This window comes from Zosterops lateralis, assembly GCF_965231275.1.
Source record: "Zosterops lateralis genome assembly, chromosome: 27".
Classification (NCBI taxonomy): Eukaryota; Metazoa; Chordata; class Aves; order Passeriformes; family Zosteropidae; genus Zosterops; species Zosterops lateralis.
In genome coordinates, this window is record NC_139787.1 from 2,816,060 (window position 1) to 2,836,751 (window position 20,692).

The following is a 20,692-nucleotide window of genomic DNA, read 5'->3' on the forward strand; positions in this document are numbered from 1 at the left end:
CCCGTTCCAAAAGAAAGAAACCCACGCTCGCCACGTTCCACCCCCACCTCACAAGAACCGGCCCGAACCCCCGCAAATGTTGCCGCCGCTGTGAGGCAGCGTGAGACCCCCGAGACGCCATAACTGCAGCAAAACTGCCACGTGGCCGCAAGAGCGCCCGGTCTCCGCCTGCCCCGGCTGATCCCGCATGCAAATAAAGGACCCCAGGTGCATCTCAGGATACCGTTTAACACCAAAAACCCCTTATAAAATAAAAACCGAGCAAAATTGAAATGCACAGAAACCAATTCTAGGCCGTGTGGACCCTGGAGTATCGAAAGAGCTAATTTCTCCGGTTTTGCTTACTAGCTGTAAGTTAAAAAGACCAAACCAGAGATGAGGCCCCCGGAAGAAACAAAAGAAACCAAGAACCCTGGGGTTCCTCCCAGCGAGGGCGGGTTCTCCAACTCTGTTGAACTGCCTGCAGCAGAGCTGAAAAAGACCCTCCTCCTCCACGGCGCGCACAGGCAGCCAAAAACCCCTCGAGCAAATATTGTAAGAGCTGATTAATAAAGGCGTTTTAAGGAGATTAATATTTTCTCCGCCCATTTTTATTCATAACACTGGGGCTGGGCCATGGCTGGGCCCCACACTTGGATGGGCACTGGCTTCAAGGAGGAGGAGTTGGGGAGCTCCTTCCTGCCTGGGGCTCCATTCCCAAGCTCTTGCTGGCTCAGATCCTGCAGGGGACAAGCGAGGATGAAGAAGTCTGGAACTATCCCAGAGCTGCCATCCCCCAGGACAGGACCCCCTTGGCCAGTATGCGTCCCCCCTGGGACAGGTTCCCCCCAGGACAGACCCACTCCCCATGTGACACTCAGCACAAACAGCCTCTTCCTTCTGCTGCAGGAGAGAGAAAGTGAAAGTGTTTTGGGGGGGCACAGCTGGACACCCCCAGCCCCCATAGCCTCCCACCCCTCCCTGCAGACCCCTCACCTCTGCTTCCCCTAACCTGGGATTCCCCCAACCCATTCCCTGCTCAGGTGCTCCCCAGGGTCATCAAGGCATGGACTGGGAGATTGTGAAATTGAGGAGATCATAGAAGGAAATGAAAGTGAAGGGAGGAAAAAGCCCCTGGGGGATGGGGAAACACAGACCCAGAGTCCTTTGGAATCCACCTGGGGTGACCCTCAGACCACAACCACCTCAGAGGGCTGTGCTGGGCCCTGGGTCACCCCAAATTCTCAGGCACCCAAGGAAGGAGCTGTGACCCACGGGCCCACCCAGCCACTGCCCATCCCTAGGACCCCCATTCCCCTGGGACCTGAACCATGGGACCCCCATTCCTTATGTCCCCCTCCCTGGGACCCCCTTCCCAGGACTGTTATTCCCCAGGATCTTCATGGCCCAGGAGCCCCATTCACAAGGAATCCTCTCCCATTCGTTTCATCTCCTACAACTCCCCTGAGGACATTGATTGTCTCAGGATCCCCCATTTCCACAGGACCCTCCATTCCCATGGTACCCCCCCATTCCTCCTGCACCCCATCCCTGGTGTTAAAAATGGGCAGGAGACAATGTTTTCTCCTTAAAATGCCTTTATTGATCAGCTGTCAAAGGGGTAGCTCGAGGGATGGTTTGAGCCTTTGCTGCTCTTCTTGGTTCACTTTTGAGGAGGAGGTACCATTTGGCTTTGCAGCTTTGGTCACTGCAGAGCCGGGAGCCCGCCCTCGCAGGTGTTCCTGGAGCTCACTCAGGCCAGCCCGCTCCAGGGGTATCCCCCCCTTTCTCAGGCACTTTTAAATTACAGCAAGATACAAAAAACTGTTTACTAACACTTTAGGGCATATCCAGTTCAGCACTGTCTTTTGTGGGTCTGGATTTGGCATCGGTTTGTCTTGGCTGGGGATTTTCGGTGCCAATTATGTTCTAGTTTGCAGCAGGGTTTCATGGGTGTTCTACTAATTTCCATGCCAGCAGGAAATGCTGACGAAGCGCACGTGGGCAGAAATGCAGACGGGGTGCTCGTGGTGGCCAGCAGTCCTTGAGAACTGGCGCAGCGGCAGGGCGCGTGTCGGGGGCGGCTGGGGCAGACCCGCACTGTCGGGGGCGCGGGGTCGCACTGGTGGCGGTGGTATCGGCGGTGGGGGGACAGTGGTCTGGGGGCATGGGGTCTCTGTGGCAGACCTGCGCTGTCGGGGGCGCGGGGGCCGTGCTGGCAGTGGCTCTGTCTCCATGGTGGCTGGCTGGTTGGCGGCGGTGGCCGACCCGCGGCGGTGGGGGTGCGGAGCCGCACTGACGGTGGTGGAATCGGCGGTGTGAGAGGGTGCGGGGCCGGCTCCGTAGTGCCAGTGGCAGCCCGGGGGTCCCGCAGCGCCGCTGAGAACACTGGTTTATTGTATGGCAAAGAACGAAGCGGCTGTGCCCTGGCCCCCTCCGAGGCGGTGGCAGTGCTGCCCTGGTTTCTCCGGGGAGCGCGGGCGTGGAGAACAAGACTTCTCACACCCCCCCTGAAGTGGCAGCAGCGACCCGGGCAGCAGTGCTGGCCTGGGGGCAGCGGTGGCCGCACAGGGAGTGGGGCCGTCGGTTTCTAAAGAGCAAATGTGCTCCCTGCTTTTTCAAGGAGACCACGGAGGTGGCTCCCCAGTGCCACACTACAGGGACTTACAATTACAAACCATTTAGAACATTAATACAATTATTTTACAACAATTAAGAGGATTTTAACACTTTAAATCTTTAACATATAACCAGGAGTCCTTTAAACTCCATTTTTTTCACCTGGCACACCCATCCCATGATCCCAAATCCCTGGAGCCCACATTCCCCTGGGACTCCCATCTCTGAGTCCCCCAAGCCCTGGGGACCCCATTCCCATGGCACCCCCACCCCAGTGTTGGGAGTTGGGTTTGTTCCTTTTTTACTCTAAAGATTTTTTTTCCCCATAAGTTACCAAGGAGACTAAGGACTGGGTGCTTAAGGGTGCTGGACCAAAACAAAGAGGTGGCCAAAGCTCAGAGGGGGAAGATCACCCGAGTTTTGGGGCAGGTAAAGGACAGAGCTGGAGGCAGCTTGGTCTCTCTGGCTTTTGGCATTTGGAGAGAGAGAACAGCCAGGCTGCTGCTTGCTGCGGGAGGAGTTCACTGTCACTGGATGGGTCCAGTCCTGGGAAATCTACCATCATCTGCTCTGTGCCCTGGAATTCTGAGCTCCTCCACCTGCCCTGCTGGAGCTGGGCCAGCCCTGCCCCACCATCGCGGCTTCTTCAGTGCTGCTCCTCTTGCTACAGTGTGACCCTGCACCCCCCTGCCCTGCCGGGAGATCCCGCCCCTGCCCTGCCAGGGACATCCTGCCCTCCCAGCCACCAGCCCGGGACTTTCCACTGTTCCAGCTTGGTGCTCTGAGGATCCTGCAGGGGCATGAGACCAAACTGCCCTGGGTTCTTGTGAAGCAAAGCCCTCAATGATAAAAATGAAAATTAGAAATGTTAAAGATTTGAAAAGTTGAAACCCTTGATTGACATAAAATAAGTGTATTAATATTTAAATTAATAATCCTAAATTGTAAAATTGTAATGTAACAGTAAAGAGCCACCTCCGTGGTCCCTCCCCCCCGGGGGGGGGCAGTGAAGGGGAGGCTGCCTGGTCACTTGGAAGCTGCCTGCAGACCCCCTCCCTCCGACCCCAAAGTGGACTGCCTGCTGCCTTGAGAGAGAGAGCCTGTACGTCTCCCAGACCCTAGACCACCTGAAAAAAAACCCAGCCTACACAAACCCCAGGAACGGGCTCACCCGCTCCCTTCAAAGAAGCCCGGCCGCACGGCCCTGTGCCTCTTCCGCAGCCGGCCCGCCGCGCTCTGTCCCCACCACAGCCTCTTCCCGCAGCTGCGCCGATGGGACGGCACGTCCCCGGCCTCCCGTAAAGAGAGCTGCATCCCCGGCAGCCTCGGGCTGCAGCCTTCCCAGCGCGAGCGGCCGAACCGCTCCCGGGCGGCCGCCGGGCAGCCAGCCGCCACAACAGACTGACGGGGCTGCTGAGCCACCCCGCCCCAGCGCAGCTCCTGTCCCGGGCGGCCGCGGCCGCTGCGGCTCTGCCAACAAAACAGCCCTGTCCTACCCCAGCCCGAGCCCAGGTGCGGAAAACCCCCGCTGCTCCCGAGCGGCCGCCGAACCGCCGCCACTGCGGTGGCAGCATGTCTCTGCCAACGGGACGCCCGCCCCGGCGAAATTGACATGCGGCTGCTGGAGCCTCTGCAGCCCCTGCGCCCCCGGGGTGACCCCGTACATGCAGATTAGAAATCCCAGGTGCATCTTGGGACCCTTTTTAACACCAAAAACCCCTTATAAAAATAAATCCAAGTAAGATTTAAACCCACAAGAACCAATACTGGGCTATGTATATCCTAGAGCATCAGTGGAACTGATTAGTCCAGTTTTTGTAACTCACTGTAACTTAAAAGTACCAAACCAGGAGTGAGACCCCGAGGCAAACAAACAGAATTCAGAACTCCGGGGACACTCCCAGCGAGGGAAGAGTTCTCCAGCCCTGCTGAACTTCCTGCTGCAGAGCTGACCAGGACCCTCCTCCTCAAGGGCGAACCGGGCTGCCAAAACCCCTCGAGCCACCATTGTAAGAGCTGATTAATAAAGGCATTTTAAGGAGAAAAATATTATCTCTGCCCATTTATAACATCAAGGTTCTTGGTACTGGTTTTGTTATTAATGCTGTAGTTGTAGTTTTTGGCTTTGTTATACAGACTGGCAAAGAACTGCTATTTCTATCCCCAAATCTTTGCCTGAAAGCACCTAACTGCAAATTTATAATTGGAGAAAGGGGGAGTGGTTTGCATTCTCCATTCCAAGGGAAACTCCAGCATGCCCTGGCACATACCTGACTTTCCAATGCAAGACACACAGGATCACAGCTTCTCATGAGATCAATATGCACTTAGTCCATCAATAAATGCCTTTGTTTATCTCTACAATTTAAACATTCTCGTGATCTCCCCAAAATGCATATTTTTTCCACAGTTTAAAGGAATATTCTAGCATATTACACTCTGTTACCACGGCTCACAAAAGACTTTCAGCTCAAATACCAAGGGATCTTCATCTCCTCATCACTTAGGACATAACTCCTCTTTCACTGACCCTGGTATCTTCATACTGTCACTTTACATGTCTCCCAGTCTAACTTTTCTCTCACTCAGAGAAGGGTTAGTGCTTTTTACATTTCATCTGTGTAAGGAAAGAGTTAACACCTCACCCAGGCCTGTAGATGGTCATGTAATCTCTGCTGGGTGGTGGCTGCTGTAACTGCAGGGCTGTTGGATTTCATGTTGGATTTCAAAGCCGCGCCGATGGGGGAAGGCTCAGGAACGGCGGCCAGGATCTCAGGAGCCAGGCTGGTGGATGCCTCCCCCCTCCACCCCTCGCTCTCATGGGGTGGGCCCGGCCCAGATCGGGTTTAGAGCTGCTCCCGGGGGGCACAGGGGACATCTCTCTCAGCCTGGCCTGTGGCGGGGTAGGTCTTAAAGTCAGCTAGATGTCAGTACTGGGGCCTCCCCTTCCCCTGCCGGCAGCTGATGGGGCCCAGGGCCAGCTCAGCCCTGCCGGGGCTGCAGCAGCAGCAGAGCCCAGCCAGGCTGTGCCAGGCCCAGGGAGCACCCACGGCAGAGCAGGACCAGCCCTGTTACCTGTTCCAAGGCAGGAAGGAAAAAGAGAAGTTTCCCAGGATTCCTCAGCTTATATGTGTATTCACACAGGCGCATCCATCTTCCTCCGTGGCTATACAATATGTCACTATCTAAAAATTGGCCTCTGATAGGTCCCTGTCCTTTCCAAAGGAAATTCCAAGGTCCTTACAGGGAACTATTTCCTGTTTTAACTAAAAACCAAGCTGGGTTAACTCATGACACACACACACAGAGTTATGCACACTAATATGTGCAGTGTTATATACATACATACCTTACACAGGGCTTTGCTTACACATAATCCCACAGAGGATCTGCAGCCAGCTCTAGCAGAGAAAAAGAAACAGCACTCCTTGGTCAGAGCTGGACTACAGAGGTGTCCATGTGCACAGTGCTGGGCACACGAGCACATCGGTAGCCGTGCAAAGTGGGACGTGTACACTTACATTTGGGCACACTAGAAAACACACAGGCAGCTTCACACACTGACACACGTGTACACCCCAGCACCTGTGTGTGCACACAGAGCCACACGTATGGCACACACAGGCACAGCATGCTGTGCCTCACACACCCTGGCACAGAGTCACACACACTGGCACATGCGTGCACAGCACTTCCTAGAGACCTTCTGGAAAAGAGAGTAGTTGGACATTTACTGCTTGCTACCCTATAGGCAATATTCCACCCTCAGTGCCTTTGGGGTGGGAGCAGACAGTGCACATTAGGAGAGGAAGAGAAGGAACAGTGCAGGTAAATTGTTGTGTTTTGTCAAAGGGCACCTCTTGCCCCTTACCTGAAGGGGGGTACATGTGGTGCATATTTTTGTGGAGGGTAGCTCTCAGTTTCCTGAGGATCAGGCACACATGGCAAGGGAAGCTCCAGGCCTCTCTGTCGGGGTCAGGACAGAAAGACTAGGGTCAAAAGGGTTGTTCAGTGAGAATTCCCTTCTCTCTGATCTCTACTGGGGTTGTATAAGGATGTTTAAAACTTGATGCATCCATTCTTCCTCTGACTCATACTACGGCCAGTACACTTGGTTGGACTCAATCTTCCTTTCAGTCCATGTTATTACACTTTACTGCATTACCTCATGTCTTGATTTGGAAGGACAGGTGTCTGCTAGGGAGAGCAAGGCCTCCCTTGGAATGGAGAATGCACACTCCCTCTCTCCAAGTTATTATAATTTTGAAAAATTAAGGATCTCTCAGGCAAAGATATGGGGATAGGGATAACAGTTCTTTACTAGTATGTATAACAAGGCAAACAACCAACAACAACAACAACAGCATTAATAATAAACAGAACCCGGAACCCCGTAACAGCTTCCCTGAGAGCGGCACTTTCCCCTTTGGTGCAGTTCCAGTCACGGCCAGCAGGGGCGCTGGTGGCTCCCGGTGGGCGGGGCAGGTGTGATGATCCCCCCGTGGCTGCAGGGGGCGCTGTGGGGCGGGCTGGGGGAGCACGTGGTGATGGCGGCTGGGCCCAGATGGGAAGGGATGGAAGGGATGGACCAGAAACTCCGGAGCTGAGGCTGAAGACACAGAAGGTCTCAGCAGACAGGGGTAGTGCTGAAGAAGCACTGCGGGCAGGACAACAGCGACCTTGCTCCCTGTTGGAGTCCAGGACATCCCTTTGGATGACCTGGGACCCGGGAAAGGGAATTTGAGCCCTGGACAGGGAGGTGTGGAGCCGGTCCAGGGGTATTGGAGACCTTGGCACAGAGCCCAGGAAGACACTGAGTTTGATCTTAGCCCATGGGAGAAACTTCCGACACAAGGAGAGGAATTGCAAATCACCAGGAAGTGAAAATAGTAGTTTAGCACAGTAGAACATGCAAAATTCAGTAATTTTAGGATTCTTTGAATAGAGGTAAATGGGGGACAAGATGGTGGAATTTGGGTGGTACCTCGTGTCCCTCTCCCTCTTCCTCGACCTCCATCTTCTGGCGTGGTGATGATATAAGGTAGTGAGAGTGGATTGGGTCAAAGCAGAAGTGACCCTTTTAGTGTAAGCACTAGGCATTGGTACAAAATAGTAAATAACCTACACGTAACTATCTGTATAAATGTGAGGTGACGTCCCATCGGTGGGCAGTCGCTTCGTGTCCCAGACGCTGTCCGGACCTCAGCTGGGAGCAGAGAAAAACTCTGTGATATCAAATAATAAACAACTCGAGAAACCAGAAAACACGGGCCTTGAAGACTCCACTTCTTTGTACCAACGTGACTCAGGGCTTTTAGAGGGCAAGGACTTTAAACAACCTGAATCTCGGGTGAGAAAACCAACCTGAGAGCTCCCAGCTCAGCAACAGGCCCCGCTTTTAGTGAGGCAGGAGATAACCAGGTCCCAGTTCACTGGCTGCTCCCAGCAGCAGAGGCTCCCCCCACATCAAAAGAAACAGGACTGAGCTGGAATTCTGCAGCAGGAGTGAATTCCTTTCCTCAAGCAGCCACTCCACTGTCGCCATTCGAAGGCTCAGATGGAGTGAGCGAGAGTTTCCCATCCCTGCCGAGAGTTTTCTCCTCCTGCCATCTGAAGCACGCAGCCATCAGTGCTTCTTAGCAACTCAATGGGAAAAAAGTCCCACAGGTAACAAGGAAGGAAAATTGAAGAAAAAGAAACCAACCCCCAAAACCTTATTTTCACTCTTGGTGTGAAGGAGGCTGTTTAGCAGCCCCCTGGGCAGTAGATGAACGTAGTGGAGACGTTGTCGCTACAACTTCACTTCGTTCTTTTCTCCTTGGGGATTCTCTACTTGCTCCCAGTCCTATCCTGACAGCCAGTCACAGGTCTCCTGACAAAACATGCCTTCCCAACCAGCCAACCACAGGCCCTCTTGACAAGGCCTGCTTTCCCAACCAGACAACCACAGGCCCGCCTAAAAAGGCCAGCCTTCCCAATCAGCTAGAAGAAAAAGGAAAGGGAAAAAAAGGAAAGAAAGGAAAGGAGAGAAAAGAAAGAGGAAAACAAACCTGACCTTCTCCCTGGAAAACAAAAGCAAATAAACAACTCTCCTGTGATCTGTTGACTCCCGTCCCACTGGGTCAGTTCCGCTGGGTCGGTGAGTGCCGGGAGTTCCTGTGCCGAGTCCCCGCTCGCCGCTCCCCACGTGGGCCCCCACGGCTCCTCTGCACCGCCTGGCCGCCCCTGCCGCCAGAGGCCCCTCGCCCCGGACAAGCGCGGTCTGCACCGCTTGGCTGCCTCCACTGCCGGCGCCGTGTGCTCAGAACCTCCCGATACATGCACGGCCACCACTGATCTGACACCCCCTAAATCTGGTAACTCTGAACCTGACACCCTCAGGAGCTCTTGGGACTCCTTAAAACTGGTGACTGTTAGCCTTATGTCCCGAGGTGATTTGGAGTCCCCCTGAAACCGGTAACCCTCAGCCTGGTGTCTCCAGGTGCTCTTGAGTCTCTTTCAATCCGGCAACTCTTTCAAGTCTCACACACTCTCTAAGCACACTCCCGCGCTCACACACATGTGCAAATACTCACAGTCTTCCAGATCATCTGCAGTTTTCTCCCCATGGGGCTTTTTTTCTTCCCACTTTAATTTTTTGTTTTTCAGTCTTCCACTGTCCCCAAGGTTTGGACCTGTGATCACCGATAGTCCCAGGAGGAACTGGCTAAATCACCGAACACACGGCAGGGCATGATTCTCTTTTGGAAACTCCTAGAGCCACAGAGATTAGGTGTATATCCCAGACTGAGTCCTCATTTGTGAGAAACAAGACTCACTTATAAAATTTCAGACGTTTATTAAACCTTAACAAAATACAACAAAAGACTGAATAAGGCGAAAAGGCAGTTCTCAAGCACGGAACTGAACCACCATGTGCTCATCTACAAAATGTCTGCTCTGCCTTTTATACTCCTGGTGTTACATCAGCCAACTTTAGCCCCTCCCAAAGCCTGTCAGTCAACTTCCCTTTGCTGTCCATTGGTGGAGACTGCTTTCTTGCATTTTGATTGGAGGTCAGGTGTTGCCATGCCGCGCCTCCTAGTGACAAGCCAGCCCCTCCCCCAATGCCCCAACTACCAATCCCATGACAGCAATACAAGGGGAGGGGAAAGAGGACTATGGGAGGACTTACCACAATAACATAACTATACATCAATAAAACTTCTCTTAATATACAGATAATCATCCCTTGATTGTGAGAGCCAAACATTGCACTGCTCATCTATAACATGCAGACTGTGCTGGGCCCTGGGTCACCCCAACATTTGAGGCACCCAGGGAAGGAGCTGTGACCCACGGGCCCACCCCATCACTGCACATCCCTGGGACCCCCATTCCCCAGGAACTGAGCCATGGGACCCCCATTCCTTATGTCCCACTCTCCCTTGGACTCCCATCCCAGGACTGCCATTCCCTAGGTTCTCCATGGCCCAGGAGCCCTATTCCCAAGGAACCCTCTCCCATTCATTCCATCCCCTGAAATTCACATTCCTATAGGACCTTGATCCTCTCCTGAAAACCCCATTCCCATGGCACCCTCCATTCCCCCCACACCCCATCCCTGGCACACCCATCCCATGATCCCAAATCCCAGGAGCCCACGTTTCCATGGGACTCCCAGCCCTGAGTCCCCCCAGCCCCAGGGACCCCCATTCCCAGTGACTCCCCCTTCTCATGACCCCCATTCCCCAGGTACCCCATCCCAGGGTCCCCAAACCCCCTGACCCCCCACTCCTGATATCACCATGTCCCACTTTGTGCCACCCAGCCTTGTCCCCACCCAGCCCACAGCCTGTCCCGAGCTTGTGGCCACCCTGCCCCCAACGAAGGCCACAGCCACGCTGGGGACACGGCCTGACCTCACTTCCTTCCCCGTTCTTCAGAACAGCCACCACCCAGGGGACAGCCACCCCTGACAGCAAGTGACAGCCAGCCTGGATGGTCAGAGACATGGGGATGGCTGGGAAGGTGGTGCTGCTCCTGTGGGGTGAGTGCCCCAGACATGAGAATGGACCCTGGTGAGGCAGAGACTGGTGGGGAGGGGGCACAGGGGGGCACAGTGGTCCCCTGAGGTCCCCAAAGCCAGCAGAGCCACTGCAATGAGGGGATCAGGGTTGTGGGGTTGCAGTGGGGACAGGAGAAGAGGGGAGCAGGACTGGAGGGACTAGAAAGTGGGGAGAGGAATTATGGGACTCGTGCAGCTGTGAGAACAGGGACAGAGTAACAGGGATGCAGGGACAGGGACAAGGAGACAAGCACCATGCAGATGGGCCATGGGGACAGAGGCGATGGGGCTGGTGGGGGTGACCTGTGCCAGCACAGGGTCCCCATGCCTGGGGTGTCCACAATGTCCTCATGTCCAGCCTGAGCATGAGGGGGCTGCAGTTCCCCAAATTCCAAGACATCTGTGCCACACCAGTGTCCCCCTGGTGACAGTTCAGGGAAAGCCCCCACACCCCATGCCCCCATACCTCTCTCCCCATGGGGCCACCCCCACCCAGCCCTGTCCCTTCTCCCTTCCAGCCCAGACCCTTGGCCTCGCTGGTGAGTCCTCGGGGGATGCCATGTCCCCACCCTGCTGTCCCCAGCCCCGTGCTGGCCCTGGCAGGCTGGTGTCCCCTGTCACCCACAGGTGCCCAGACTACCCAGCTCCTGGTGGAGCCCCCCTGGATGCCGGCGGTGCTGTGGGACCGAGTGACACTGACCTGCCAAGGCTTGGGGACTGCCGGTGCCACCACCTGGTACAAGGACAGGAAGCGATGGGGACAGGAGGGACTCAACAACATCACTGTCACTGAGAGTGGCACCTACCAGTGTGACAGACCTGGCAGTGGGTACAGCCCTGCCGTGAGAGTCTCAAATGGTGAGGGGGGTTTGCGTGTCCCCAGCCTGGCACCTGTGGCACCCTGAGGGCTCCACTCCATGGGTCACCTCCTCGTGTGACCAGAGCCCGCCCCCTGTAAACGGGGACATCCCAGAGCATCCCAGTGCAAGGGGATTCTGTTTGTGGAACTGGGGACCCCTGGCGCTCTGGGTGTGACTCAATGAGGGGTCCCCATGAAAACGGGACCCCCTCGGTGTGACAGGACCCCCGTGTCCCATACACTGGCTGGTGCTGCAGGTCCCGGCATGGCCGCTGCTGGAGGGGGACACGGTGACACTGCACTGCCGGGGCTGGTGGAACATGTCGGTCACCCAGGTGCGATTCTACCATGGGAATGAGGAAGTGAGCAGGTCCCCCAGTGGGACCGAGCTGTCCCTGTCCCCTCTGCAGCTGCACCACAGTGGCCAATACCACTGCCGGGGCAAGGTGGACTCCGGCAGATCATGGGAGCAGCACTATTCGGCGCCGGTGACAGTGACAGTGAACGGTGAGCCTCACCCCCACAGCCTCCCTGGGTCCCCTGGTTGGGGACAGTCAGCCCCATCTGGCAACCCCCAGACCTGTCTGAGGACCCCCATAACTGCCCAGACCTCCCATCCCTGCCGTGGGTCCCTCATCCATTTCTGGGTCTCTCACCAGATCCCCCAGCCCTACGTGGGTACCCCCATCTTTCCTGTAAACTTCTTCTATATCCCCCCATCACTGCTTGAGTCCCTCTCCTTATCCCCCCATCCCTCAGTGGGTCACTTCACCCATCCCTGAGTCAACCTCACCCCTCCATGATCTCCCCCCACGGTCCCCAGGTCCCACCATGCCCTCCCTGGGTCCTCACACCCTCCCTGGGGTCCCCCCACCATCCCTCTCCAGGTGTCCCCTCCCTGAACCCACCATCTTTCCTTGGGTTCCTTTCCAGGCCTCCCCCCAGCTCTGCCACCCCTCTTCCTCACTGGGGTCCCTCTACCCCTCTCTGCGCCCCACTCCACGTCCCTCACTGTCCCCTGGTGTCTCCCCCCCCTGCAGGGCTCCTGGTCTCGGGAGTGTCCGTGTGGGCACAGCCCCCTGGGGGACAGGTGGCACTGGGGGACTGCCTGGTGCTGAGCTGTGAGGTGGCCATGGGGACAGGTCCCCTGTCCTTCTCCTGGCACCGAGGGGGCTCAGGGGCACCGCTGGGCACCGGCCCCCACCTGGAGCTTCACCACATTGGGGACAATGACAGCGGCCACTATCACTGCCGGGTCAGCAATGGGGACAGCGTGGCCAAGAGTGTCCCCCTGAATGTCACTGTCCTGGGTGAGCAGGACTCTTGGGGAGGGGTTGATCCCACCCATGGCACCCCCAGCCCACCTCGCCAGGTGCCAGCCCTGTCTGTGTCCCCACAGTGCCTGTGGCAAATGCCACCATCACCCCCGGTCCCCTGTCACACCAGGTGCACACAGGTGACAATGTGACCCTGCGCTGCTCAGTGCAGGTGGGCTCAGCCCCTGTCACCTTCACCTGGCTGCACAATGGCAGGAGGTGTCCCGGGGTCCTGTCGTGGAGCTTGGGGACGTCAATGTGGGACATTCAGGGACCTACCAGTGCGTGGCCACCAACCAGCTGGGACAGGACGGGCACCGCGTGTTCTGGTCACTCAGCCCTGAGCTGGCCCTGGAGGTGACATCGTGGGGACATGGAGGCACAGGTGGGGTCATGAAAGCGAACTGGCTAGCACCAGATTGGGACTCATATGGTCACTGGGACTGGAGAACCTCTGGGGTGACCCTGGTGACCCCAGCGTGTCCCTCTATTTCCTGCAGTCATTGCAGGGGTCGTTGGGTCCCTGCTGTTCCTGGTCCTGCTCATGGGCATCATCGTGGCCTTTCACTGGTGGCACCACATGGGTGGGTGACAATGGGAGATGGGGGTCCTGGAGAGTGGTGGGAAGGCCCCCCGAATACAGGGGCCGTGGGGGGGAACCCACAGCCCCTGACTTGGGAAAGACTGAGCCCCCAGTGACCTGAGCTCAGGGCCCTGAGTTATCTGGGGTGGTGTTGCAGGGTTGTACAAAGTAGTTGGGGATTCTATCAGAGATTTTTGGGGAATTCAGAGGGTACCCCTCCCTGCCAGGTTTGGGGTTTTAGGGGGTCAGGGTGTTGGGGGAATTGGGGTGGCTCAGGGTTTCTGAGGGGCATCAGGGATACTGGGGAGACCTGGGGGGAATTGGGGGCCTGGGGGTGGTTCAGGATTCCTGTGGGTGGATGGAGGCCCCTGGGACTCCAAAGTCACCACTTCAGTTTTCCTTTGCAGATGCCAGGAAGCACCAGGAAAGGTGAGTGCAGGCGCCAGCCATGATACACCTTTTACCCAACCCCCCAGCACCTCCCATCCCCTTTCATACACCTCTTTATTCCGTCAGGGCCCCCCCAGAGCCCCTGGCACCCCCCACAGAGGATCCTCAGGTGACCTACATGGAGCTGCAGGGGCCACACGGGCAACCATGGGAACCCAGTGACATCTATGACAATCTGCAACAAAAGTTGTGACACTCTGGGGAACGGGAGGCACTGGGAGACACTGGGGGTGCTCCCTCCATGGCTCCTTTGGTTGCCCATCCTTCCAAGGGAGGTGGTCATGAGTCAGGGGGAGGCTACACAGGGCACCCTGTGCTCCCCATTTCCTATCCCAGTACCCCCAGGGGCTCCCCCATCCCCTTCCCAGTACCTGCAGGGGCTCCCCAATCCCCATCCGAGTGCTCCAAGTACCTTCAGGGGCTTCCCCATTCTCTCCCCACAGTGCTCACAGCACACCCAGGGGTTTCCCACATTCCCCATTCCCCTGGCCCATCCTGCTGTAAAAGCGGCAGTTGGAGAGGATTCTTTCTGATTGATTTCTTGGATGAAAATGAAGCACAAACATGACAATAGTATATCTGAGAACTGTTTATTGATAAAGGAGGCTAACTGTTCTTATTGGAGAGGGATAGAAGTGAGAGTAGAGAGGGAAAAAGAGAGACAGAAATAGAAGACAGACACAGCGTTACCATAGGAACCCCGGGCGCTCTGTTGGCATCACTCAGCAGATGGAGTGTGTGTGTGTGGTGAGCCCTCGTGGCTTTTGTGAGTGGCTGGGTGTGATTTCCCAGTGGTGGCACCTGCGTGTCTCTGGCATCGGTGAGCGATGGCTGTGGGCTGGCTGTGGGCTGGTGCTGTGGCACTGGTGGCCATGGGATGGCTGCCATGGGCAGGTACTGGGGTGCAGCAGGCTCGTTGCTGTGGGAACAGGGGCAAAATGGCAAAGGCAGCAGGTGTGTGCAGGCAGCCTCTGCTCTGCTGGGGAAGTGGTGGAGCACCAGGCTGGGGAAGCAGTGGAGCACCAGGTCGTCGCAGGAATGAGCTGCCTCACAGAAGCAGCAAAGCAGGGGAGAACGGGTGCAGACAGAGAAGGACCACCGGGAGGAAAAGGTGAGGTGAGGAGGAGGACCAAGCTGATCCTCGGAGCAAGCCCCTGATCCCCCCAAGAAACCCAAAGCAAAATAGCTCCTGTTGTGTCACAGTTAACTGCTTTTATTTGCTCATGTACAGCGTATGTTGAGACATTAATGAAAATCAAATTGATTCCTCTCAACACCCATGCCCCCCATGGCCCTGCAATCCCCTTCCCAGTGCTCCCAGTACACTACGTGGCTCTTTATTGCCCATCCCAGTTCCAAGGGAGCACAATGACACTACAAGGACACAAAGAATCCGACTTAGCAGCCTGAAAATTACTCTTATTCTTTGGATGTATCTCCCTTTTTATACCATTCTACACAGACCAATTTGATTGGTGAAATAAAGACAAACCTCTTCAATCACATTGGTCAGACCCGAGGGACATCAAAAGAAGTCCCTCCTAGGGAAAGAAATGTCAACAATTTGCTGTTTCAAGAACATGTCTCTTGTTTACAGAAAATTCCCTGGGAAAGGAATTTCAGAAAACTAAAAACATCTCAGGCACGAACCAGGGCTACAGCAGGACCTGGTTTCCTGCTCCTGAGACAAAAATGCAGCTTCTTGCTTAAACTGACACAAATGTTGTTCTTTGTTCAGCTCTGTCATGCTTTAGGAACGGGATTCTCCAATTTTCAGCTCCCAATACATCTTGGTTTGAAAGACAGGTGTCTGCCGAGGACACTGGGAACCTCCCTTGGAATGGAAAAGATGACCCCTTTCCCTCCAAATTATTATAACTTTGAAATTAAGGAGCTTTCAGGAAAAGATATGGGAAGAGGAATAACAGTTCTGTACTAGTCTATATTGTGAGAAACAAGTTAATGGAAGTTGACTTTCCCTGGGGAACCTCGGAAGCAGCAAGCTGGAATGGGAGAGGTGAGCAGACCCCAGAGTGGCAAAACAAAAAGTAGCAGAAACTCTGCAGCTGTAGCAGGAGCCCCGGGGTGTCCCAGCAGGCCCCCCACCAACTGCCCGTCCCGGTAGAAGAGGTGCAGGAGGGGGGCTGGGGGCCGCAGGGGGCTGGGGGTGCTGAGGCAGCTGAGATTGAGGGGGGACCCCTCAGTGGGCTCACAGGGACCCTCCAGCTCTGGCACCGTGAAGAGCTCTGGGAAGGAGAGGGGAGGGGAGGACTGTGACTCTGAGTCCCCTGGGAAGTGGCTTTGGGGGTGTCAGGATATTGGAGTTCCAGCCATGGGGTGCTCACCGTGCACTGTCACTGTCACTGGTGCTGACAGTGGCAGCCCAAAGCTCACTGAGGTCTCACAGTGGTAGTGGCTGCTGTGGTGCAGCTGCAGGGAGGACAGGAAGAGCTCAGTCCCACTGAGGAACCCGCTCAGATCCTTCTTGTCCTGGTAAAATCTCACCCTGCTGACTGACATGTCCTGCATGGCCCGGCAGCGCAGTGTCACCGTGTCCCCCTCCAGCAGTGTCAGTGCTGGCACCTGCAGCACCAGCTGGTCTGTGGCACAGGAGGGTCTCACTGCACTGAGAGGCTGGAGAGAGGTCCAAGGTGGGTGCCCATGGCACTGGGGACATCATGGTGGTCTCAGGTTTTATGGTTCTTTCTCTGCCCGAGATCTCAAGGCTGGTGGTTCGAGTGGGTGTTTTTTCTGTCTGTTCTCTCAGACCTCTGAAGGGTTTTGAGTCTGCTGTCTGGCGCGGTGCAAGAATGATGAGGATTCACAAGGTCTTGGTTTTCTTGGTTTCTCATGTTGTTTATTAATTCTTATCTTACAATTCTCTGTGTCCGGCCAAGGTGTTCACAGCAGCTCAGACACGATGCGACTCCCTCCGTGAGGGGAGCTCACTCTGCTTTTTTACAGATAACTATGTGGTAATTATTTACCATTTCATACCAATGCTTATCACCTATACTAACAGAGTCATTTCTAGTTTGCTCCAATCCACTGAAACTACTTTGTGCCCACGTCACTACGGAAGATGGATGCCAACGGAGAAGAAGAACCCAGGGCATCACCCTAAAATCTCCATCTTGTCCCCTTGCATTTACATTCTGAAAATCCCAAAACTACAAAGTCTTCTACACAGTGATAACTACACTACTATCTGTTATACATTTGTGACTTGCAATTCTTCTTTCTGTTAGAGGTTTTTCTCATGGACCAAAATCAAAGAATGTGTCTTCCTGGGCTCTGTGCCAGGCAAAGCCCCTGCACAGACTCCAGACCCTCTTTTTTGGGTCCCAGGCCTCTCTACCAAGGTCAGTGACTTTCCAGGGTGCCCAGAGGGATGCCCTGGACTCCAACAGGTGGAGTCTCCATTGTGCAGGAGGATCCCAGGAACACCAGGAGCAACCCCATGGCACAGGTGTTCCACGGGGGTCACATCACATTGGGATGCCCTGGGATGTCCCTGAGTGCAGGGGACAGACTTTCACCCCACAAGGGGTATGAGGCCACCATTGGCAGACATTTCTCTTTTAAACCAAGACAGTTGCCAGCTCCTGGGTTCCAGCGTGGATGGGACAGACACTCCAAGGACTTGTGGATATGATTGTATGGTAAGAAATACTGCAGATGTAAAACCTTTGAGTGAAATAGAAATGAAAGCCAGGGTTGAGGTGTAGGCATGGGAGGCAGGAAAACGGTGATTAGCTGGTGATAGGTTGAAGGACAAGAAAAGAAAAGGACTCAGGAATGTAGTCTTTCCACTCTGCCAAGGCATGGGGGAACAAGTGCATAAGAAAGTACTCTTTAGAGCTTAGAATATAAAATGACATGGTAATATAGTAGTTCTTATAGGCTGCATGCAAAGTTTGTAGGTTTTGTATCTTGCACCGGTTGGTCACTGTAAATTAGAATATCCAATACAAAAAGAGATATAATGTATTGTAACAACGTGCTTGCCCTCTCTTCTCAACTCTCTCTCTTGCCCTCTCTTGCTCCTGCTTTTTCTCCCATGCTTTTTCAACCCACTTTTCCCCTACTCTCTTGCTTGCTCTCTTCCCTCTGCTCTTACCCCATTTCTACCCCTCAGTTCTCTTCTACTCTCTCTCTCCCCTTTCTCCCTTTTGGGGCTTTGCTTCAGCCGAGGCTGGTGGCTGAAGGAAGGCCCTCTTTACCGATGACCTTTGCAATAAAGCCACGTGTTTCTAGAATATCTCAGGTCTGCAGAGTTCCTTGTCTTTGCCATCCACAGATGCTACTACAAGGAAAGACAGGGTCAGACACAGGGCCACCTCATGCTCTGCCTTTGAAATCCTTGGGACACCAAGGGCCCTCTCCCCAGGTGGGAGTTCAGGTCACGTGGCAACTCAGTACCAGGTTTGGCAGAGAGTTTCACTGACCCAACTCAGGGGTGCCCTGGAATGGGCGGGGCAGGGGTGGGGCAGAGCCCTGTCTATTCCCCGTGCTCTGTGCAGGTGAGGAGGGAAGGGATGGAGCAGTTTGGGGACAGCTGGAATCCAGCCAGGGTCACTCGCCACAGCCACACCTTGACTGTGGGGCAGAGCCACTGGAAATACTTCCACACATTTCCCCCTTGACTGTCGGCCCCAGCCACAACCCACATATTCTTTCCAGGAGTTTCCAAAGGGCTGCAAGTCTGAGACAAGAAGGTAGAGATTCCCAGTCAGGTTGTTGAGCAGATGGGTGTGGGATTTGCAGAACTTCTGGGGCTCTCTCAGTCCTTTGCTGACAGGGACAAAATGATCAATTGCTGCATTTCCAGACTGGTTCCCTCACAGCTGCCCCTGCAGAGGCTGTTTCCAGCCAGGCCTGCTCTGAAAACCATCAAAGGCCCTCACAGAGCCACTGCGTGGGCTCCCATTGGCTTTTGTGCTTCCTGCAGGGCTGAGCAAACCACAGCCACGCCTTTTTCACCCCCAGAATTCTCACCTTTGCAGCAGCTCTAAAGCTGCCAGAATGAAAGCCAAGGGGGCAGGGGGGACCCTCAGGTCCTGGCTGCCAGCTGGGGCTGGCCAGAGCAGGGCTGGCCAATGCCCATCCCTGTGCACTGGGGCTGGGCCATGGTTGGGCCCCACACTTGGATGGGCATAGGCTTCAAGGAGGAGGAGTTGGGGAGCTCCTTCCTGCCTGGGGCTCCATTCCCAAGCTGCTCTTGCTGGCTCAGATCCTGCAGGGGACCAGCAAGAACGGAGAAGTCTGGACCCTCCCAGAGCTGCCATCCCCCAGGACAGGACCCCCTTGGCCACCATGTGTCACCCCCTGGGACAGGATCCCCCCAGCACAGACACATCCCCCCATGGGACACTCAGCACAAACGGCCTCTTCCTTCTGCTGCAGGAGAGAGAAAGTGAAAGTTTTTGGGGGGCACAGCTGGACACCCCCATCCCCCAGAGCCTCCCATCCCTCCCTGCAGACCCCTCACCCCTGCTTCCCCCACCCTGGGGTCCCCACAGCTCCTTCCCTGCTCAAGTGCTCCCCAGGATCATCAAGGCATGGACTGAGGGATTTTGAAATTCAGGGGAAAAAGGAAGGAAATGGAAATTAGAGAGAGGAAAAAGCCCCTGGAGGGTGGGTGAACACAGACCCGGAGCCCTTTGGAATCCACCTGGTGTGACCCTCAGGCCACGACCACCTCAGAGGGCAGTGGTGGGCCCTGGGTCACCCCAAAATCTGAGCCACCCAGGAAAGGAGCTGTGACCCCTGTGCCCACCCAGCCACTGCACATCCCTGGGAGCCCCATTCCACAGGGACCTGAACCATGGGGCCCCCATTCCTTATGTCCCACTCTTCCTTGGACTCCAAGCCCAGGACTGTCATTCCCCAGGATCTCCATGGCCCAGGGTCCCCATTCCCAAGAAACCCTCTCCCATTCATTCCATCCCCTGAAATTCCCATTCCCACAGGACCTTGATTCTCCCCTGAAAACCCCATTCCCACAGGACCCTCCATTCCCCTGCACCCCATCCCTGGCACCCCGCCATTGCCCTGGACACCCAGCCCTGGCTCCAAAAACCCATTGAGCCCCCACTCTTGAGAACCTCCTGTCCCACCATGTTCCACCCAGCCTTGTCCCCCGCCTGTCCCCACCCTGCCGACAGCCTGTCCCCAGCTTGTGGTCACCCTGCCCCCAAGAAGGGCCACAGCCACATTGGGGACATGGCCTGACATCACTTCCTTCCCCATCCTTCTGAAGAGCCACCACGCAGGGGACAGCCACCCCTGACAGCGAGTGACAGCCAGTCTGGATGGTCAGAGACATGGGGATGGCCGGGAAGGTGGTGCTGCTCCTGTGGGGTGAGTGCCCTGGGCATGGGAATGGGCCCTGGTGAGGCAGAGACCGGTGGGGGAGGGGGGGGGGGGTGGGGGGCACAGGGGGGGCTGCAGGGTCCCCTGAGGACCCCAAAGCCAGCAGAGCCAGTGCAATGAGGTGATCAGGGTTGTAGGGTTGCAGTGGGTGTCGTCCCTGCATTTCTTGCCTTCAAGTGTTTGAGTCGTTGCAGCAGCTTCTCACGCTGCTTCATGTAAACAATATTGTATTCTTAGAAATTATCTGTATGTTTTGCATTCTTGTTCTCTGAGAGAGAACTTGACTGATGGTCATATTGACCAATGGAGTCAGGAGGTTGTAACCTCTTTGGGCCAATCTTGGCCCTCTGTAGAAAATGTATATAAGCCTATTGGAGTCAGATAATAAAGAGCTTTCCATGTTTCACCAAGCTGCTGCCTGCTGTCCTCTGTGAAGGTCCACTCCCACGTCACAACATGTTGCC

The 20,692-nt window shown here is 55.4% G+C and overlaps 1 protein-coding gene across 1 annotated transcript in view; it reads left to right on the forward strand.

The window, feature by feature from the left end:
* Positions 1-11,199: 11,199 nt before the first annotated feature.
* The window catches only part of LOC310919491 (low affinity immunoglobulin gamma Fc region receptor III-like), a gene marked incomplete at both ends in the record, with an annotated part of 194,701 nt that continues 185,208 nt past the window's right edge, over positions 11,200-20,692 (forward strand). Inside the window, 2 exons of the mRNA XM_083878857.1 lie at positions 11,200-11,503; positions 11,727-12,011. Of these exons, the coding sequence (XP_083734983.1) occupies positions 11,200-11,503; positions 11,727-12,011 (589 nt within the window). The remainder of the gene's footprint in view (positions 11,504-11,726; positions 12,012-20,692) is intronic.